This window comes from Dipodomys spectabilis, unplaced genomic scaffold, assembly GCF_019054845.1.
Source record: "Dipodomys spectabilis isolate Male_0828 unplaced genomic scaffold, ASM1905484v1 ptg000001l, whole genome shotgun sequence".
Classification (NCBI taxonomy): domain Eukaryota; kingdom Metazoa; phylum Chordata; class Mammalia; order Rodentia; family Heteromyidae; genus Dipodomys; species Dipodomys spectabilis.
The window spans coordinates 29,415,509-29,433,014 of NW_024870678.1; the positions used below are offsets into that span (position 1 = coordinate 29,415,509).

Below are 17,506 nucleotides of genomic sequence, written 5' to 3' on the forward strand. Positions count from 1 at the left end.
CGACTTCCATGGTACACTTGGTCAATCTACTTTGATGCATCCTTGAAGAACCAGGGCTTGAATTCCTCTTAAAAGAAAAAAGCCGCCCCTCCACACCCAGGGCTTGAGAACCGTGGTGGAGGACCAGGAGGAGGAGGTGGAGGAGGGAAAAGAGGAGGGAAGGAGATCAAGTTTCAAGAGGCAGCATCCTTGTGCATCTTGGTGGTGTGAGACCAGCGCAGGCTGCGAACTCGTCCTCACCACAATGGTCCGGCTCCTCCTGCTTTTCTTCCCAGCTATCCTGTTAGAGATGACTCTTTTCCCCAGAAGCCCCGAGAAGAAAGTGTTGCTGGCGGGTGCCTCCTCTCAGCGCTCTGTGGCCAGGATGGATGGCGATGTCATCATCGGAGCCCTCTTCTCTGTCCATCACCAGCCTCCTGCAGACAAGGTGCCTGAAAGGAAGTGTGGAGAGATCAGGGAGCAATATGGCATTCAGCGGGTGGAAGCTATGTTCCACACGTTGGATAAGATCAACGCGGACCCTGTCCTCCTGCCCAACATCACCCTGGGGAGTGAGATCCGGGACTCCTGCTGGCACTCTTCCGTGGCTCTGGAGCAGAGCATTGAGTTCATCAGAGATTCTCTGATTTCCATTAGAGATGAGAAGGATGGACTCAACCGCTGCCTGCCTGATGGTCAGACCCTTCCCCCGGGCAGGACTAAGAAACCTATTGCAGGAGTGATCGGCCCAGGCTCCAGCTCCGTAGCCATCCAAGTCCAGAATCTTCTCCAACTGTTCGACATCCCCCAGATCGCGTATTCCGCCACTAGCATCGACCTGAGTGACAAAACTTTGTACAAATACTTCCTGAGGGTTGTCCCTTCCGACACTTTACAGGCCAGGGCGATGCTTGACATAGTCAAGCGTTACAATTGGACCTATGTCTCTGCAGTCCACACGGAAGGTAGGCATTGTAATTGGGAAAAGAAAAGTACCCAGGAAGCCAGGGCCTTGCATGGTGTACTTCTGAGATCATAGTAATAGAGTTTCTGTTCATTCCTAGCCTCGCGGGGGTACAAGTCTTTCTATCCTCGTCCGTACGTACCCACCCAGGCATTGCCTTTTTAATGCTCATTCCCTTATAATGGTTGGTTAGGAAATCTGGTATTTCTGGGAGGAGCCGAAAATCTCCTTGCCTGGTGTCCGGCTGTAGATTGAACTGTCATAATGCTTTCCCTCATATTCTGAGTTTGTGTTGTAGGTTCATTGGCTCAAACTATTATATTTCCCCTCAGGGACTGGTCAGGAAGATCCAAGTTTAACTTGCTAATCCAGGTTGAGTGATTAAAAGAAGAAACAAAAAAAAATCACTGGTTCTAATATGTACGTGAAATGTGAACTTGAAAACTTTACTTTGTCCTGAACATGGGAGGTGTGTTTTTTGCCCTCTAGTGCCCCTTGTTGCACATGTAAACTTCCCTAGGAATATGGGATTGGTGTCATCTCCAGCAGAAGGACAGACACTTATTTTTAATTTTAGGGTGCCTTAGAAACAAAGGAAATAATTTACCCTATTTTTTCTCAGTTTATATGTTAAGACTATCCAGATTTTCTCAGTTCTTCCCAAATTTTCCTGCTTTATGGAAATGGCACTGAGGACCTCTTTGATTTGAGTCTGTGTGTGGGTGTGTGTGTGTGTGTTGACTGTTCAGAATTCCAAGTGAGACCAATTATAAATGACCAATAGAAGATATCGAATGTCAAGTTTAAAATGGCTTTAAAAAAAGAAGTAGCAGATTGACCCAAGATTAAAAGCTTTGATTTTTTTTTTCCCCCTCAAGATTATTACAGATGTGAAGTCTCAAAGAATTTCTTACATAAGGGTTTGCTTTATCTCTTCACCTTAGCCTATATGCATTTTTAGATAAATGAGATATTTGAGTTCATTTATTTTTAACTTCCCTAGCAGGTTTTTAAGGAAACCGAGATCTTGGTTGCAAATGAACATCTTGGATAATGCACACTTACATGTGGAAGACAATCCTGGGGGTATTGCTACATTCATGTTGTTTTTTTTTAATCGACTTATTGAAAGGTCATAGACATGGGGTCATTTAAAACTGTTTAAACAGTATTCTATGAGGCCTGATTATAAAAAAAATTAAGAAACATTTTTTTACTGAAGTGATTAGATGGTTATCATTATTTCACATATAAAGAGAACAGAGTTTTCAAAATGAACACAAGCAATATAGAATTATACATTATAATTCAAGTCTTTGCTTTTGAGTAACAAAAATCCTTTTAATGCAATATTGTGACTTTCACCACCAGACTCTTGTTTCTGAATCTTGAATTTCAGTTATGATTTGGATACTTCTTTCTAAAAACAAACTCATTATTTTTAAGACACAAATATAGTTCTTTACATTTTAATGTTTAATGTTAATTTGCTACATTTTAATATTTAATATAGTTTCTTCTAGTACTTGGCTGAAACACTCTGAAAGCACAAGTCAAAGTGTATGAAAAACCAACACTCAACAGAGATCTTGAAATGGAATTGGAAAGATCTGGGTTTAATATAGCTTACTTAACTATGTCATATTTCTTCCCTTATTTATCTAGGTATTATTGATATTGGATGTATACATTCTTTATTTTAATATAATACTCATCATCTATGTTCTATTGTAGGGCATTTTATTTGCAGGAATGGAAGGAATAGAAGAGTCTTCTCTCAAATTTGTTTGTCAATTGTATCCCTGTGCTAACCACAATTGATAATAGGGATGGTTTTCTGACAATAGAATAATATATTTGAAAGTTTAATTATGCTTGGGCTTACTGATTATACTACAGAAGCACACACACACACATGCATGCGTGTGTGTGTGTGTGTGTGTGTGTGTGTGTGTGTGTAAATGCTTGGATTACTTTCTTTTCTGTCTTCTAACTGGTGTATAGCAGAGACAGTGTCCCTATACTACTCCATCAATGAATCCCAGATTGGATTGTGTTTATAGAATAGCATCCTAGCTATTCTTGGTTTTATCTTATCACAGGAGATTGCATCATTCACTCTGCCATTTATATCTGTTATCTTGTTTCTTTTTTTAAAGTCAATTAGTTCCTACTCTTAGTTAACACATTATCTGTGAAAACTAAGTTGCTTTTCCTTCTTTCTATCTGCAAAGGAATTTTGTGTAAGTTCCAACCAAAAATTTATTTATTTTTTTGAAATTTCTGCTCTCAGCTTCTCAGGGAATCCTGGTATAGTGGCCTACAGGCCCTCTCTTGGATCACTTAGTAATTTTCCTGCCTTCAAACTGATGGGGTCACCTACTGTTGACAGTTTCCTGTCAAATAGCAGCTCAGAGCACATATCAATGTTGTCACTACCATCTGGGCCCTCCTCAGACAGGAAGACAGTTTGTCTGAAAATTGGCAATTTGAAGCATAAGAACTCTGCCACCTCCAGTGACCTTCACCTCACCTTTCCAAAGCAGCCACTCCCTAGTCTATTTGCCACCACCGTTTCTTTATGTAGAAACCAACCTAGTGTAGTTGATATAAAAAAATGAGTTATTGTACCCTCATTTCTGTTGTTAATTTGAGGTGACTTTAAAGTCATAGATGAGCATCTATTCTTTGAACATCTTAATCATTTTATATGGTCTTATCATTCTCTTTTACATCGAAGTAAGCTTTGAGATAGTTTCTGCTTTTATAAACCAACAAAATTTTATCATTATATTCTTTGGAATTAACGGTCCTCTGTCTCATCATCTGTGACACTCCTGTCTTTTCTTTGACCACATGCCTCGCAGTTTACCTGACATGAGAATGATTGCACACAAAGTTTCTACAGAAGGTTCTAGAAATAGTTCATAGTTGTTTTCTGAAATAAAGGTTGAGGGGATCTGACAAGGGAGAAGGCTATGGAAGCAATAGAGCCTCATCTACAAATGAAATTTGACTGTGCTTTGAAATAAGTTGCTAACCTGCAATGTGTGACTTTCAATATGCTAAGCATAAGGGACAAATCTAGGCACGTTGAGAAGATTATCTTTTCCAAGGGCATTAATTTCATTTTTTTCTGATAAGATGCAGGTTCCCCATCAAAACTCAAGCTGATCATTTCATAAGGTTGATCTAAGTGTTCTGATCATGTCCAGAGATTCTAATGAGAGTGGAGAATTTAGCAGTTAAATTTTGAGGCAAAATTTCACATGACTCTTAGTGAGTCTTCTGTGTAGCTCAAACTGTCCCTCAAGTTTCCATTAGTTCTCTCTCAACTACCAGGAGCCATCAAAACAGTTCTGATTCCTCTGCTACAGGAGACATTTGACGTCAAGGAATCCTGTCCTTTTTATACCATCCCTTGTCAGTTCCTTTGCTCAAATGTTCTGCTTTTTGATTCCCTCACAGCCATAGCTGATTTTAAGTAAACATTAAATATCTCCAAGTCTTTAAAATTATATACTACCATTACGTCACAGTTGCTTCTTTTTAACCTTGGGTACCTAAAAATATTGGGATTATCATTTATAGTATTACAGCCAGGAAGAGAAATTTTACATTTTTATTTTGAATACAAAATTATTTGCTTAACCTTGCCTTTCTTATCTATGAATTTATCTTAGCATGTCAGCATCATGTCTTTGTGCTTTCACTTTGTATACAGTAGGATCTGAGTAAAACAGGGACAGATATAAAGTTCTATACTTTTCCAACAGTAAACTATTTCCTGGTGACCTTCAGTTCACACTAAGCCTGCTAGCAATTCTCTTGACAGTAGGCTTTCCATTGCCAATTATCCCACCCTGTAGATATATAAACAACTAAAGGAGTTTAGATGAAAAGCCATCGCAATAGGCATTCAACTTTAATGGAATATCAACTGCAGAGAAACTGCACATATGAAACTCAAAGACTGAACCTCAGTTACTAAGTGTTTGACACTCTAAAGAGAGAGTTTAATTTGAATACATGTAAAATAAGAAAATAAGTTAAAATGAGTCACCACACTATAGACATTTGGAAACATGGATTGATGCATGTTTATGAAACTCTAAAATAAATTGTAGGTGATATAATTATTTAGAGAAAAGTTAAAAAGAGAATTATGGTTATTGTTTTATTTGGAACTACAAAATTTGTAAAAGAAGAAGTAGTACTAAAAGTGTCTTCATGGCAAGAAACATAAGCTCATCAATTTAGCTGGAATAGAGTCTGGACCATGAAAAAATAAGGACTCTGTGTGTGTGTGTGTGTGTGTGTGTGTGTGTGTGTGTGTGTGTGTGTGTGTGTGTGTGTGTATGTGTTTCGGACCTGTGATTCCATGAGTTTTTGTGGACATGAAAGACAAGTAATATGTGATTTTTTTTTTTTGCCAGTCCTTAGAGTTTGAACTCTAGGCCTAGGTGCTATCCTTGAGCCACTTTTGCTGAAGGCTAATGCTCTACTACTTGAGCCATAGCTCCACTTCCAGCTTTTCCTGAATACTTTATTGAAAATAAGAGTCTCACAGACTTTCCTGCCTGGGTTGGCTTAGAGCTGTGATCTTCAGATCTTAGTTTCTTGAGTACCTAGGATTTCAGGCATGAACCACCTGCACCCAGCTCATAATCCATAATCTTGAAGCATGACAAAACAGCTATGATTTCAAAAATGTATATTAAAGCACAGCTTGTCATGTCAAAGGTAGAGAGAATTATTTTCTCAAATATAATTGGAGATCCACTGGATATGAGGGTAGGGGGACCAACAGTGAAAATTTAGTTATTGTGTAATTCTATTTACTTAATGTAAAGATAATTGACAAGTAATAGAAAATATGTGCTGATGAATACTATTTGGGAGATTTATTACAGTGAAGAGTTAGAGACATGGAGAAAGAACTCAGAGGTTTCTTCAGTTTTATAATGTAAGACACACAGTGTATTAAAAAATAATCAACAATCTTGTGATAAGTATTTGAAGCCAATGATTCTTTCAGTTTAAACAGAACACACTTAGATTTAATATGTGCAATTTGATATGAACTTTGCTCTAGACAAAATTTGTCACCGAAATAGAGGGAGTGGGAAAAGTAAAAAGTCAAGGATAGTTATGAGGTACTCAATTTGTGATTTTCTAAAAAGACTTGCACTCTTTATGATTCTCCTGACATACCATTATTTGTGCCTGTATTTGTTGTCTTGAATTTAACGTATTTTATTTTTTATTACTATTGTAGAGGTGATATATGGAGGGGTTAAAGTTACATGAGTCAGGTAATGAGAACAATTCTTGTTGAACCATTTCTCTGCTTCCCTTTCTCTCTCATAGTTTTTCCCTCCCATCCCCACCCACAAGATGCACAATTCATTTTGCACACAGTGTCTAGTACCACTACTGTATTTGTTCACCCTTTGTTCCACTTTTTTCTGTGCCCCTCCTTACTCTCCCAAATACTAACAAACTAACAAACAAGACACAAGGAAAAGTAAACAGAAACAGCAATAACAGCAACTAAAAAACATCTGTGTTTCCTTTTCCTGGAGTTCATTTCACAAAACATTATTTTATATGATCACATGCACATACAGGGTTGGTGGTGGCTGCAACTTTTATTTTGTGTTCTTATCTTGTTCTTGGCATTGTCATTCTTCTTAAGACATGATACTTTTCTTTGAGTGCTATCTGTACCTCATATATACAACAACTGCTTTACAGCGTTTTGATTACTTGCTGGGAAGTGACTGTAAGGATAATCGTGAGAGCCATGTACACTAGTATTTGGCTGCAGCCATGTGCTCTATGAAGACTGCAGAGGGTTGAGGAACCAGACTTGAGGACACACTACTTTAATGAGCATCTGCAACCACAGAAAAACAACTAGCAGCACATGCTGTTCTGATATTAGGTTAAGAGCAACATCACAGTCAGAGAAGGTTGTCAGTTTTTCACAGAAACTGTAATTGAAAATCATATTCAAGGAAAGATATAAAACCTTGTCAGGAGGATCACTGTCTTATCCATCAAAGGAAGAGTCGTTATTAGTCTGAATTTGTGTAGAAATATTTACTTCTCTCTAATACCTAATAATTCTCTGGGAATGTCTACATTTTAAAGCTCAACTTACATGAAAAATGGTAATTCTTGTGGTTTTTCCATTTTACAGGAAAATTAATTTCTTAACCTGATGACACTAAGTGTCACGTATAAAACTAGTATTTAATGTAGATAATTTATTGATTCAAACAGAAACTTGAGGGGGTCACAAATACTCACTTACCAATCTTAAGGCTTTTCTCATCATTCACTTCATAGCCAAGGCAATGTGAATAACTACATACCAATTACCTAAATAATTTAGATAAAAGCCTTAATTGACAAATGAAGTATGAGATTTTTTTGAGATTTTAGAGAAAAGAAATTCTTTAGTTACCAAGTAACTTCATTATTTTCTAATGAAGAAGTTCATTAGTGAATTTTAACACTTAACAATTCACTAATGAATGTGAACACATGTTCATACTACAAATTCCATACTTTTTTGGGATACCAGGAACATGTAAATTAAAATAAGAACAGTATTATTAATAATAACAACTATTACCATTACTACTGCTGCTATTAGCCTCAAGAACCCCATATCATATTTAATCACATTTTGAAAAGAAGTACACAGAGAACTGTGGGAAATACTATAAGCATCTTGGTTTTATTTGCAAAACAACAATGATGCTTACAGTTACATCACCTTCTTCAGGCAAAAACAAGATGGTACCTACTTTTCACTGGCTTTTGTTAAACTGCCATCAAAAGATAGGTTCTTCTCAGCTGATGAACTCTGGGCAAGTGTAAGGAATCACTTGCCACAGCTCCATTTCTGGTTTTCTGAGTGGTTTATTGGAGATAAGAGTCTCACAGACTTTCTTGCAGGGGCTGGCTTTGAATTGCGATCCTCAGATCTCAGCCTCCTGAGTAGGTAGGATTACAGGCATGAGCTGCCAGTGCCTGGCTATCTTGCTGATTTTCTAACATCAAGCAGCACATTTATGGTTTCATATTCTTCTCCTTTATAAAACATGCTCTCACAGCATATGGCTGCAAGTGCAAGTCTTTTGGTTGCATAGCATGTTCCAAAGCTATTCCTGGATAATCTGAGTCATTTTTATCTGTAGTCTCTTTTGTGTTTGTTTGTTTGTTTATTTTTGACTTGGGGTCTTGCTATGCTGGCCAGGCTGGCCTTAATCTCCCGGGCTCAAATTACTCTGCCTCAGCCTCCTGAGTATGTGCCTATAGGCATATGATACCATGCCTGGCTACATTTTATAATTTGCATGTTATAAAGTACAGAAATGAAAGATTAGTAAGCAAATTGCTGCTTGTAAATTGAAGATTAGAAAGTGTTTGCAATAGACTTTAAAAGTGCTACGAGGAGTTGGGTACCAGTGGCTTACACCTGTAATCCTAGCTACTCAGGAGGCTGAGATCTGAGGATCGTGGTCCAAAGCCAACCTGGGCAGGAAAGTCTGTGAGAGTCTTATCTCCAATAAACCACTCAGAAAATCATAAGTGGGGCTGTGGCTCAAGGCAGAGTGCTAGCTTTGAGCTGAATAGCTGAGGGACAGTACTCAGGCCCAGAGTTCAAGTCCCACAACTGACCTCCCCCCTTCTCCCCGTAAAAAAGTGCTACAGGGATATTGAAATAGTGGAGAAAATTTACAATGAACAAATTGTTTATATTATTTAGTAATATCATAATAAAGTATTGTTTATATTATTTTCCTGAATCAATAAGCATGCTATCTATTACTTCCACTTTTTGGTCAACAAATACAATTCAGCTGATAAAGAAGTCATGATTACATCTCTAAGTTAAATAAATATTTAATAAGAATTTTCTCTGCTATAGTAATCAAAGAGCAAAGATATCTAAGTCTGCTAAAACGTTGGGCTGGGAAGGTGGCTCAGTGGTAGAATGTTTGCCTAGCATGCATGAGGCCCTGGGTTTGAGTCCTCAACACCACATAAGCAGAAAAAGCCAGAAGTGATGCTCTGGTTCAAATGGTAGAGCACTAGCCTTGAGCTGAAGAGCTGAGGGACAGTGCTCAGGCCCAGAGTTCAGGATCCATGACCGACAAAAAAAATGTTCATATAGTGGTTATCATTCTATTTTCTGAATGCAGCTGTAGGAGTTGCACATAGTTACTCTGAGACAGAGAATAACAGAGCACTGGGCGTCTCTCTGTCTCTGTTTCTCTCTCTCTTTGTTTCTCTCTCTCTCACTCTGAGTCCCACTCCATTAGAGGAAGCAAAAAGGTGAATATGAGAAGTAATGATGTAGAAACAATGTGAGCTTGAGGCACTCTAGGCATTGCTAATTCCTAAGTACATGCTCCTGGAAAGAGAGTAGAGAAGAGGTGAGAATATTCTCAAAGGCTGGTGGAGAAGGTTGAATGGAAAAGGAAAGTCAAAGACACTTGACATAGCAAAGCTGCTGAAAAAGCCGGAGGGACACATGACATGGCCAGACTTGCATAAATGCCTTACTTCTGAGGGGAAGATTGGGAATAGAAGAATAAAAGGTTGAAAGATTGTTTCCTCAATGATTCAATGAGGGGGATGGAAAGGAAAAAGAGTCAGGTTAAATGCAAATAGATTTTAAGAGAGCTCGACTAAGATTGCAAACCAAGTGTTTCTAGTAGTGTAAGTTTAGACTGTTTAGACTACTCTCTTGAGTAGTATACATTCTCCATATAAAACACAGGAGTCTCAGATTTCATAGCAGTTTATTAACTTGGCCACCTGCTGGTCCAATGGCCCAAACACCAGACTCTCTCTCCAGTTAATTATATAGGCTACCAGGTTATCACCAGAGGAGATAACCTAGAATTATCCCTCATTCAGCTCCTATCAGAAAGACAAACAAGGGTATTAATATTTCTTACGTTTCATATTATTAGGGGTTATTATCAGCCCCTCTTCTTAAATTCAGGTTTCCAGAATATTACATACCTGACTTACTTTACTTTTACTGAAGAATTGCTTCTTCTAAATTGCATATTAATAATTTTTCATTTTATTTATAAAAGGATAGTTGGAAATTTAAATGACACCTTATACATTTTCATATTTTTTTATTGAAGACATTACTTAGTACACTGCTTCACCTCCCTTGTATAAAGTGGATGGTAAACAATTCTCTTTGGACTTTAGTGTTATTTGGTTTTCTTAATTGGAATTGAGAATGTTTTGTTTTATATTTTTTTTTCTTGCCTGTCAGGAAGCCTAAAAATATATCTAATTCTTACCACAGCAAATGTTCTAGGTAGCACATGTAGATATTAACTTCTGCAAACATTATTCATACTCATTTCATAAATTTGAAGTATCTTAACTCCATTTTTGGAGAAGGTAGAATATTAATATTTAATTAAATGAAGGTGACCCTCTGTTAGTACAAGAAAATTTTGCATGTTTTTAAGCAGAGAGTAATGTCCACTTGAGATACTTTTTTTTTTTTATAATTTCTAGAAGCAGGATCATATCACACTCATAGCTTAATAAAGGAGGAGAGACACTGTGAACCCTTGAGCCACTATGTGATCTTATAGCAGACTTCTTCCCAAACTCTCTACTCATCCTTAAGTGAAAACCAATCTGCAAAAAGACTGGGAAGAGGGCACTTGCTAATACTCTTCTCCTGACTTTTCTGGTATTTTCATTTACTTTCTAGAACATAACTGCTTATTAGTGAACATATGGTTTTGCTGAGGATTTTACATAGTGCCTATGATGTCAACTTCTCAGTGATTCTCTTGCTTTGGGTGATGTTGGCACTGGGGTTTGAACTGAGGATCTTATACTCTCTGGCTAAAGGCTTTACTACTTAAGCCATGGCTCCATCCCTTGCATGGTTCTACTCTAAACCAAGGATGAGAGGACTTAATATTATATAGGGTGAAACACCAAAAAGAGACCCCATGTCTGCTGGTTCTGTTAATAGGTGCCCATTAAATTACAAGGTGTAGAAAGAGACACTGTGCCTTGGCATGTGAAGGTGAATTATCTCTTGGATATGTGTTAGGTAATGGTAGATGCCAACCTGAAGAGGAAAAAGTCTTTTCTTCTATGTCAATAAATGCTGATGGAAAGCTCAGCATGTAATATCCTTGATCTGCCATTTTACAAGGAAAATCTTACTTGCAAAGAAATTACTTCTTAAAACTTGAAAAAATATGAGGGAGTGATTAATTTTTGAAGTGTTGAGATATTCCCTTTCAGAGGGTTATTTTTAGGCTCTCTAGCTACAGGAGGATGCACTAGCAGAATCTTCTCAAACCTCTGTGTGCAAAGAAACCACCTGGGGAATCTGTTGTTAGGTTGAAGGTTGTGACTTGGTAGGCCTGGAGTGGGCCTGAGGTGTATCTCTGCCAGGCTCTCTGATGATAGCAATGCTGCTGGCCCACAGACAACACACCACAGTACCTCTGGAAGTGGCTTCTGGTCATGTGTTTCTTATGGTAGTGCATTGTATATACGTCCACACAACTATGAATCATTTTCTTCAGTCATTTGTATGTCTAAAGACAATTGTTCTATGCTCTTGAACTAGTCAGGAAATGGCTTTAAATGTGCATACTTAGAAAATCGTATTAAAGACATGGATCTATTCATTCTTTACACTCCTTTATAAAAAAAAAAAACAACTATGCATTAGCTAACTTGAATAGTTGCTCTATGTTGCATTGAAGTAACCGATGGAATATCGTTCTTGGTCAACTATGACCTGTTGAAAAGTGGGACCTCAGCTTCACTGAGATATGTCCTACACTGGAGCAGGGCTGCCCGCATCGGAGACACTGAATCGACATGTGTTCAAGGGAATTAGGGAAAGCTTTTGTTTCAAATGCCTTTTCTGCTTTCCAGAGGGGTTAGAAAAATTGAAGAATTTGGCTACACTTCAGTGCTCATTGCCTCACATTATATAAATGTAAAATGCAATAAGATAATTATTCCAAGAGCCAACAGCCTTGGAACTATTTGGTTTTATTAGATTCTTCCCAAATTATGTTCACTTATTTGTTTCTTTCTCATAACAGTAAAATATAGTGAAGAAAAATATCCAAGCAGTTGTATGTTTGGGGGGACAGGTTCTTCTTAATAAATCTGTTTGCCTTTTACCTTTCTAACAATTAGGGAAACTTTACGACATTGACTGTCAATGAAGCCATCAGATATTCTGTCATTGTCATTTTCTCTTTTTGTATGAATGTTAGTGTTCTATGTAGTGAATGTATTCGGTGCAGGAAGTATTTATTTATGTGTGTATTTATTTACAGGTATTAGCGATGGAACTTAACTCACAGGCTCATACAAAGTAGGCAAGTGCATTACTACTTGCGCTCTGTCTGGGTTTAATCTCATCTCCTCATTCAGTTACCTCATGATCTGGACAAGTGAGTGAACTGCTTTCAGTCTTTGTTCTGTCAGTCATGCCTCTCTTCCAGGTTCCTATGAAGACTAGATGAGCAATAGGGAAGTCTTTTTAAAACTGTGTACTTTAAAAAATAAATACAGTTAGGGGCAGTCTATTGTACTATAGTATTTATATGAGGAGTTTCTCATTTTCATTAATAATTGTCTCCTGCATTAATTATTTCCCAGAAAGTTACAAGCAAGCAGTACTATTCAGCACTTATGGAAATATGATAGACGTCTGTGTGGAAGAAGTCATTTCTAAGTCTTTGATGTGAAAAGGAAGCTTTAATATTGGGGAGACATCCCTGAGGTTGCACATAGCTAGTTCATAAGATTTAGTTCTTCTGTGTGGTCACTTTCTGCCACCTGCATCTTCTAGAGCTTCTGCTGATTTTGATAATTTGTCTTCCTCTCTTCTCTTGTTCTCCCTACTCTCTGATTTTCTTCTGCACTTAGTCTTTGCATGTTAGCTAAAGGACAAGCCTGTGCTTCATACCAATCATCCAACGAGCTCATCAATTTATTCCACAAGTACGGTTCCTACTAAACCTTAGGCAGTATGCTAGGTACCAGGCATTAAAAATGAATTCGGAAGTGCCATTGTCAGTAATGTTGAGTAACATAGGAAAGTATCTGTAATCAATTATGTATACATTTTGTTATAATAGAGCGATATCATCTGTTTCTAGGCTTATAAATACCATTCTATATATGAATAGTACCCATGAATACTATTTTTACATTTTTAAATTGTTACTATAAAAGGTGATGTACAGTCCCATAAGTCAGGTAATGAGTACATTTCTGTTTGGACAACATCACCTTGCTCTCTCCCAGTTTTTCCCTGCTGTCCCCACTCACAAGTTGTATAGTCCATTTAGTTCTATTAGTTCATAAATACTGTTGCTTATAGTCAACCAAGGGAGGGGAGAGAAAGATCATTAATGTGAGAGGGTGAAGGAGCCCAAAGAGAGAGGCTCATTACTCTGATCCCTTCCCTGGGGGGCCTCTCCAAATAAATGGCATTAGAACTAGGTCCTAGATGTTAGTGAAGCTTGCAGATGCAGTGCTATAGATGATTGGAATCTCTCGAGTGAAATCATGTGAACAAGTGCTTAGAGCAAAGTGCTAACAGGTGTACAGGGCATGGAGCACTCCTTCCTTTTGCTGGAGTAAGAAGTACCTAAAGGACTTAACAGAAGAATTGAATAGACAAGTGGACCTCAATATCTGAGTGTTAAGGATGTCAGACTTTGGATTGGCCTTTCATTTGCTGTGTTCATCAAAATAGAGAAGACTTTCTTTTGCAATTTTACCAGACTAATAAATAGAGACTAATTTTTAACCTTTCCTGACACTCTTTTTTTTTTTCTTGGTCCACTTTTTCCTCCATGTGCTGGACACCTGACACCTTTTCAAGGAAGCTACCTTCTTAGTTTACCTTGACAAATGCCATTAATCCGTCTACATATCCAGTGTCTCACCAATATTTGACTGTAAGAAGGATGCCGATGAATTTATTGCAATGCTCTGTAGCTCAAGCTAATTTTTAACCTTTCCTGACACTCTTTTTTTTTTTCTTGGTCCACTTTTTCCTCCATGTGCTGGACACCTGACACCTTTTCAAGGAAGCTACCTTCTTAGTTTACCTTGACAAATGCCATTAATCCGTCTACATATCCAGTGTCTCACCAATATTTGACTGTAAGAAGGATGCCGATGAATTTATTGCAATGCTCTGTAGCTCAAGCTGCAGCCTCTGTGGACACGTGGCCCGCCTCTCAGTGAAGCAAAAGGCATATCACAAGCTGGTTTCTCAGCTGTGAAATGCCACTACTTAGGTCACATGCTTTAGATAAAAAACCTGCCAGGAGCAACGCCTTCTCCTTGGCGGAGAGGCCTGCCACCTGTCACCCAAAGCTGCCGTCCCCTCTGCCTCGTGCATGGGAACTCTGCCTCATTTCTGTACGCGAGGAGGTGTGTTCACTGCCTGGTGCAGTGTCTTTCTCTGTGGGTATTTATCAAGGGTAGAATTTTGTCCAATAATCATTGAATTGAAGATTATTGCCCATACTCAAGCAGGGCCATATCTTAATCCAGAAATATGGTCATAAATCCAGGAATCACACTGAGGCGCAAATGGGATTTTTTTTTCATATGAAAGGTGATGTACGACAGGCATAATTCCATCCAACACCAAGCCATGGTGCCGCTCTAGGTGACATGGCAAAGTCACACCTTATGCCACTCCTTTGTAGCATGCAGATTCCTGGAAATAAGTCTGAGGACATACATGGTGCATCCAGTAGAGACCATGCCTTATCAACTTTTATGGAATACTAAACACAAAACAAACAAGCACGGTAAAACACCCTGTACAGCATGTACTGGTATGAGGTTTCCCCATTTCTTTGTAAGGTCTGACTGGTGTTAAATCACAAAGTGTTTGGTTAAAACTCATTGACTGAATAATCAAATTCTGGTTCTAAGTAATCTCATAGGCATTTGCTTTGGCCAGGGTGTTTGAATTGCCAGGCGTACTCTTTCTCTAAGATGTACCTACTTAAAGATACAGAGAGGGGGCAGGGAGATGTAGGTTCTTACTGATGTAATAATGGTGCCATGACACAAGAAGTGTGGTGCATAAGAGTTTACAAAGCATTGCCTTTGCAGGTTGAGGTAGTTTGTGGAAAAAGCTGCATTGAGGTATATCTTTTCACAACATATTTCAACTATAACTGTTTTTTTTGCCCTCTGTTTTTTTTTATGGGTTAATCTTGGTCTCTTAGAAAAGGTGCATTGTGTTTCTAATGCCAAGTGTATCTCAGAATGTGCCCTTGTTTGGAAAAAAAGGTGTGGGGGGGAGTCAGATTAAAACAAACTCATTAGCTTGGGCACTAATCCAACATTAGTGGTGGCCTTAGAAAAAGGGGAAATTTGGATGTAGGACCACGCACATGTGCGCGTGTGTGCGCGCGCGCACACACACACACACACACACACACACAGAGAAGAAAGCCACTAAAGATGAAGACAGACATTGGGATGATGTATCCATAACAGAAATTGAATGTCAGACATTGCTAGCAAATCATGAGCTACTAAGAGATAGGCTGGAACATATCTTCCCTCACAGCCCTCAGATAGAATCAGTTCTGTTGACATCTTCATTTTTGATTTTTAGCCTGCAGAACTATCAGGCGACACATTTCTATTTGGCAGAAGGCACTGTATTTTGTTATATCAATCGGAGGAAACTAATACAGATTTGCAGTTATTGCATTGTGAGAGCTAGTCAGTTTTAGGAACTCCCTGCACATGAAAACATAGAACAGACTTTCTGAGGCAATTGATGTTCATCGCCTGTGGACTGTTAGCTACTTACCCTCAACCCTTCCCCCACCAAAACACTCTTCAACTCATACAGGATGACTTAACTGAGAAGCCTCTTACAGATGGTTAATTTTAGATGTCAACTCAACAGGGTGGAATGATACCCAGAAAACTAGTAAAGTGGGAGTTGCTAGGATGTTCCCGAGTATATATCACAAAGAGAATGCTATTTGATCAGTGGACAGAATGAGGAAGATTGCCATTCACCCAATGGAGCAGGATTTATCCAATCCACCTAGGGCCCCAGGAGAACAAAAAAGCAGGGGAATTGCTTTCCCTGTCTTCTGTGGCTAGAGTACCCTTCACTTGCTCTTCAGTATCATAGAGATTTCCCAGCCTTTGACTCTAACACTCATACCATCCTCTTAGGTTCCCACGCATTTGACCTCAGTGTGAAATTTACGCTATCATTTTCTCTGGTTCTGAGGCATTTGTACTTGGTCTGAGTACGCTACTCACTTCTCAGGCTCTCCAGCTTCCATATAGATTATTTTGGTACTTCTTAGCCTCCACAATCATGATGATGTGAAATAATTATCTATCTATCTATCTGTCTGTCTGTCTATCTATCTATCTATCTATCTATCTATCTATCTATCTATCTATCTATCTATCTATCTATCTATCTATCCATCTATCTGTATCTGTTTATCATGCAAGTATGTATGTATGTATGTATGTATGTATGTATGTATGTATGTATCTGTCTATCTATCTATATCCGCTTCTCTATCTCCTTTTGTTTCTGTTTCTGGGAAAGCTAGACTAATTGTTATTCTTTAAATAATAATACTGATGAAGGTGTCTCGAGTTAACACTTACTGTGGTCCAGGCACTGTGGTGATTGTATTTTGGACATGACAATTTGCTCCTCTTAATAGGCCTGTGACATATAAATACGAATACTATTTTGAAAACAAATCAAAGTGATTCTCAATTCATATAAAAAGAATGAGATCCGGGGTTCAAACCCAAATAGTTCCATTCTAAACCACACCTAATTTGCTGTACTTAACAGAGAATTAACAGGCATACGTCTTTTAAGGTGAATACTATCAGCATTTTGGATATCTGTTTAAATGAACAAGGAAATGTAAACAGTGGGTGCAAAGACCATATTGCTGAAAATCAGGCAAAGTGTTTATTTTTCATATCAGATCTTGGAGTCACATTGCATTCAACTCACTTGCTCATGTCAGCTTGGAAGAGCACATATCCCAGCCTATCACTGCTTCAAAAAGGACAAGATGAATGGATTCCTCATCTTTCTATTCAATTTTCTTCATGTTCTGAAACATGGTTTCTAGGAAAGGCAGTTCCTCTCCAAAGCTCACTCCACTTCGGAGCAAGAAGCAGAGGGAGGCAAAGCACGGTCAGAGGGCAAGATATGGCTGCACATTGATTTGTTTTCAGATGCACTTGATCCTTTTTGGAAACTAGAAATTGATGATTAAAAACCAAGTAGTATTTATCCAAGATAGTTCTGTAGTATAAAACGAGAAACAAATACACTCATCTTTCTAAAATAAGAGATTTTTTTAGTAGGGGAAAGAAAAGGAAAGCTTTATTTTCTCCTTGACAACTTGTAGACCTTTCAGACTGGAGACTTTTTCACATTTTGCAGCTAAACAGTGCGCTTGACTGACTCATTCTCAA

General features: G+C 38.2%; 1 protein-coding gene across 1 annotated transcript in view; it reads left to right on the top strand.

Annotated features, from left to right (window-relative positions):
- Positions 1-223: 223 nt before the first annotated feature.
- Grm1 (glutamate metabotropic receptor 1) overlaps positions 224-17,506 on the top strand; it is a 305,542-nt gene continuing 288,259 nt past the window's right edge. Inside the window, exon 1 of the mRNA XM_042699808.1 lies at positions 224-944. Within this exon, the coding sequence (XP_042555742.1) occupies positions 245-944 (700 nt within the window). The 5' untranslated portion in view covers positions 224-244. The remainder of the gene's footprint in view (positions 945-17,506) is intronic.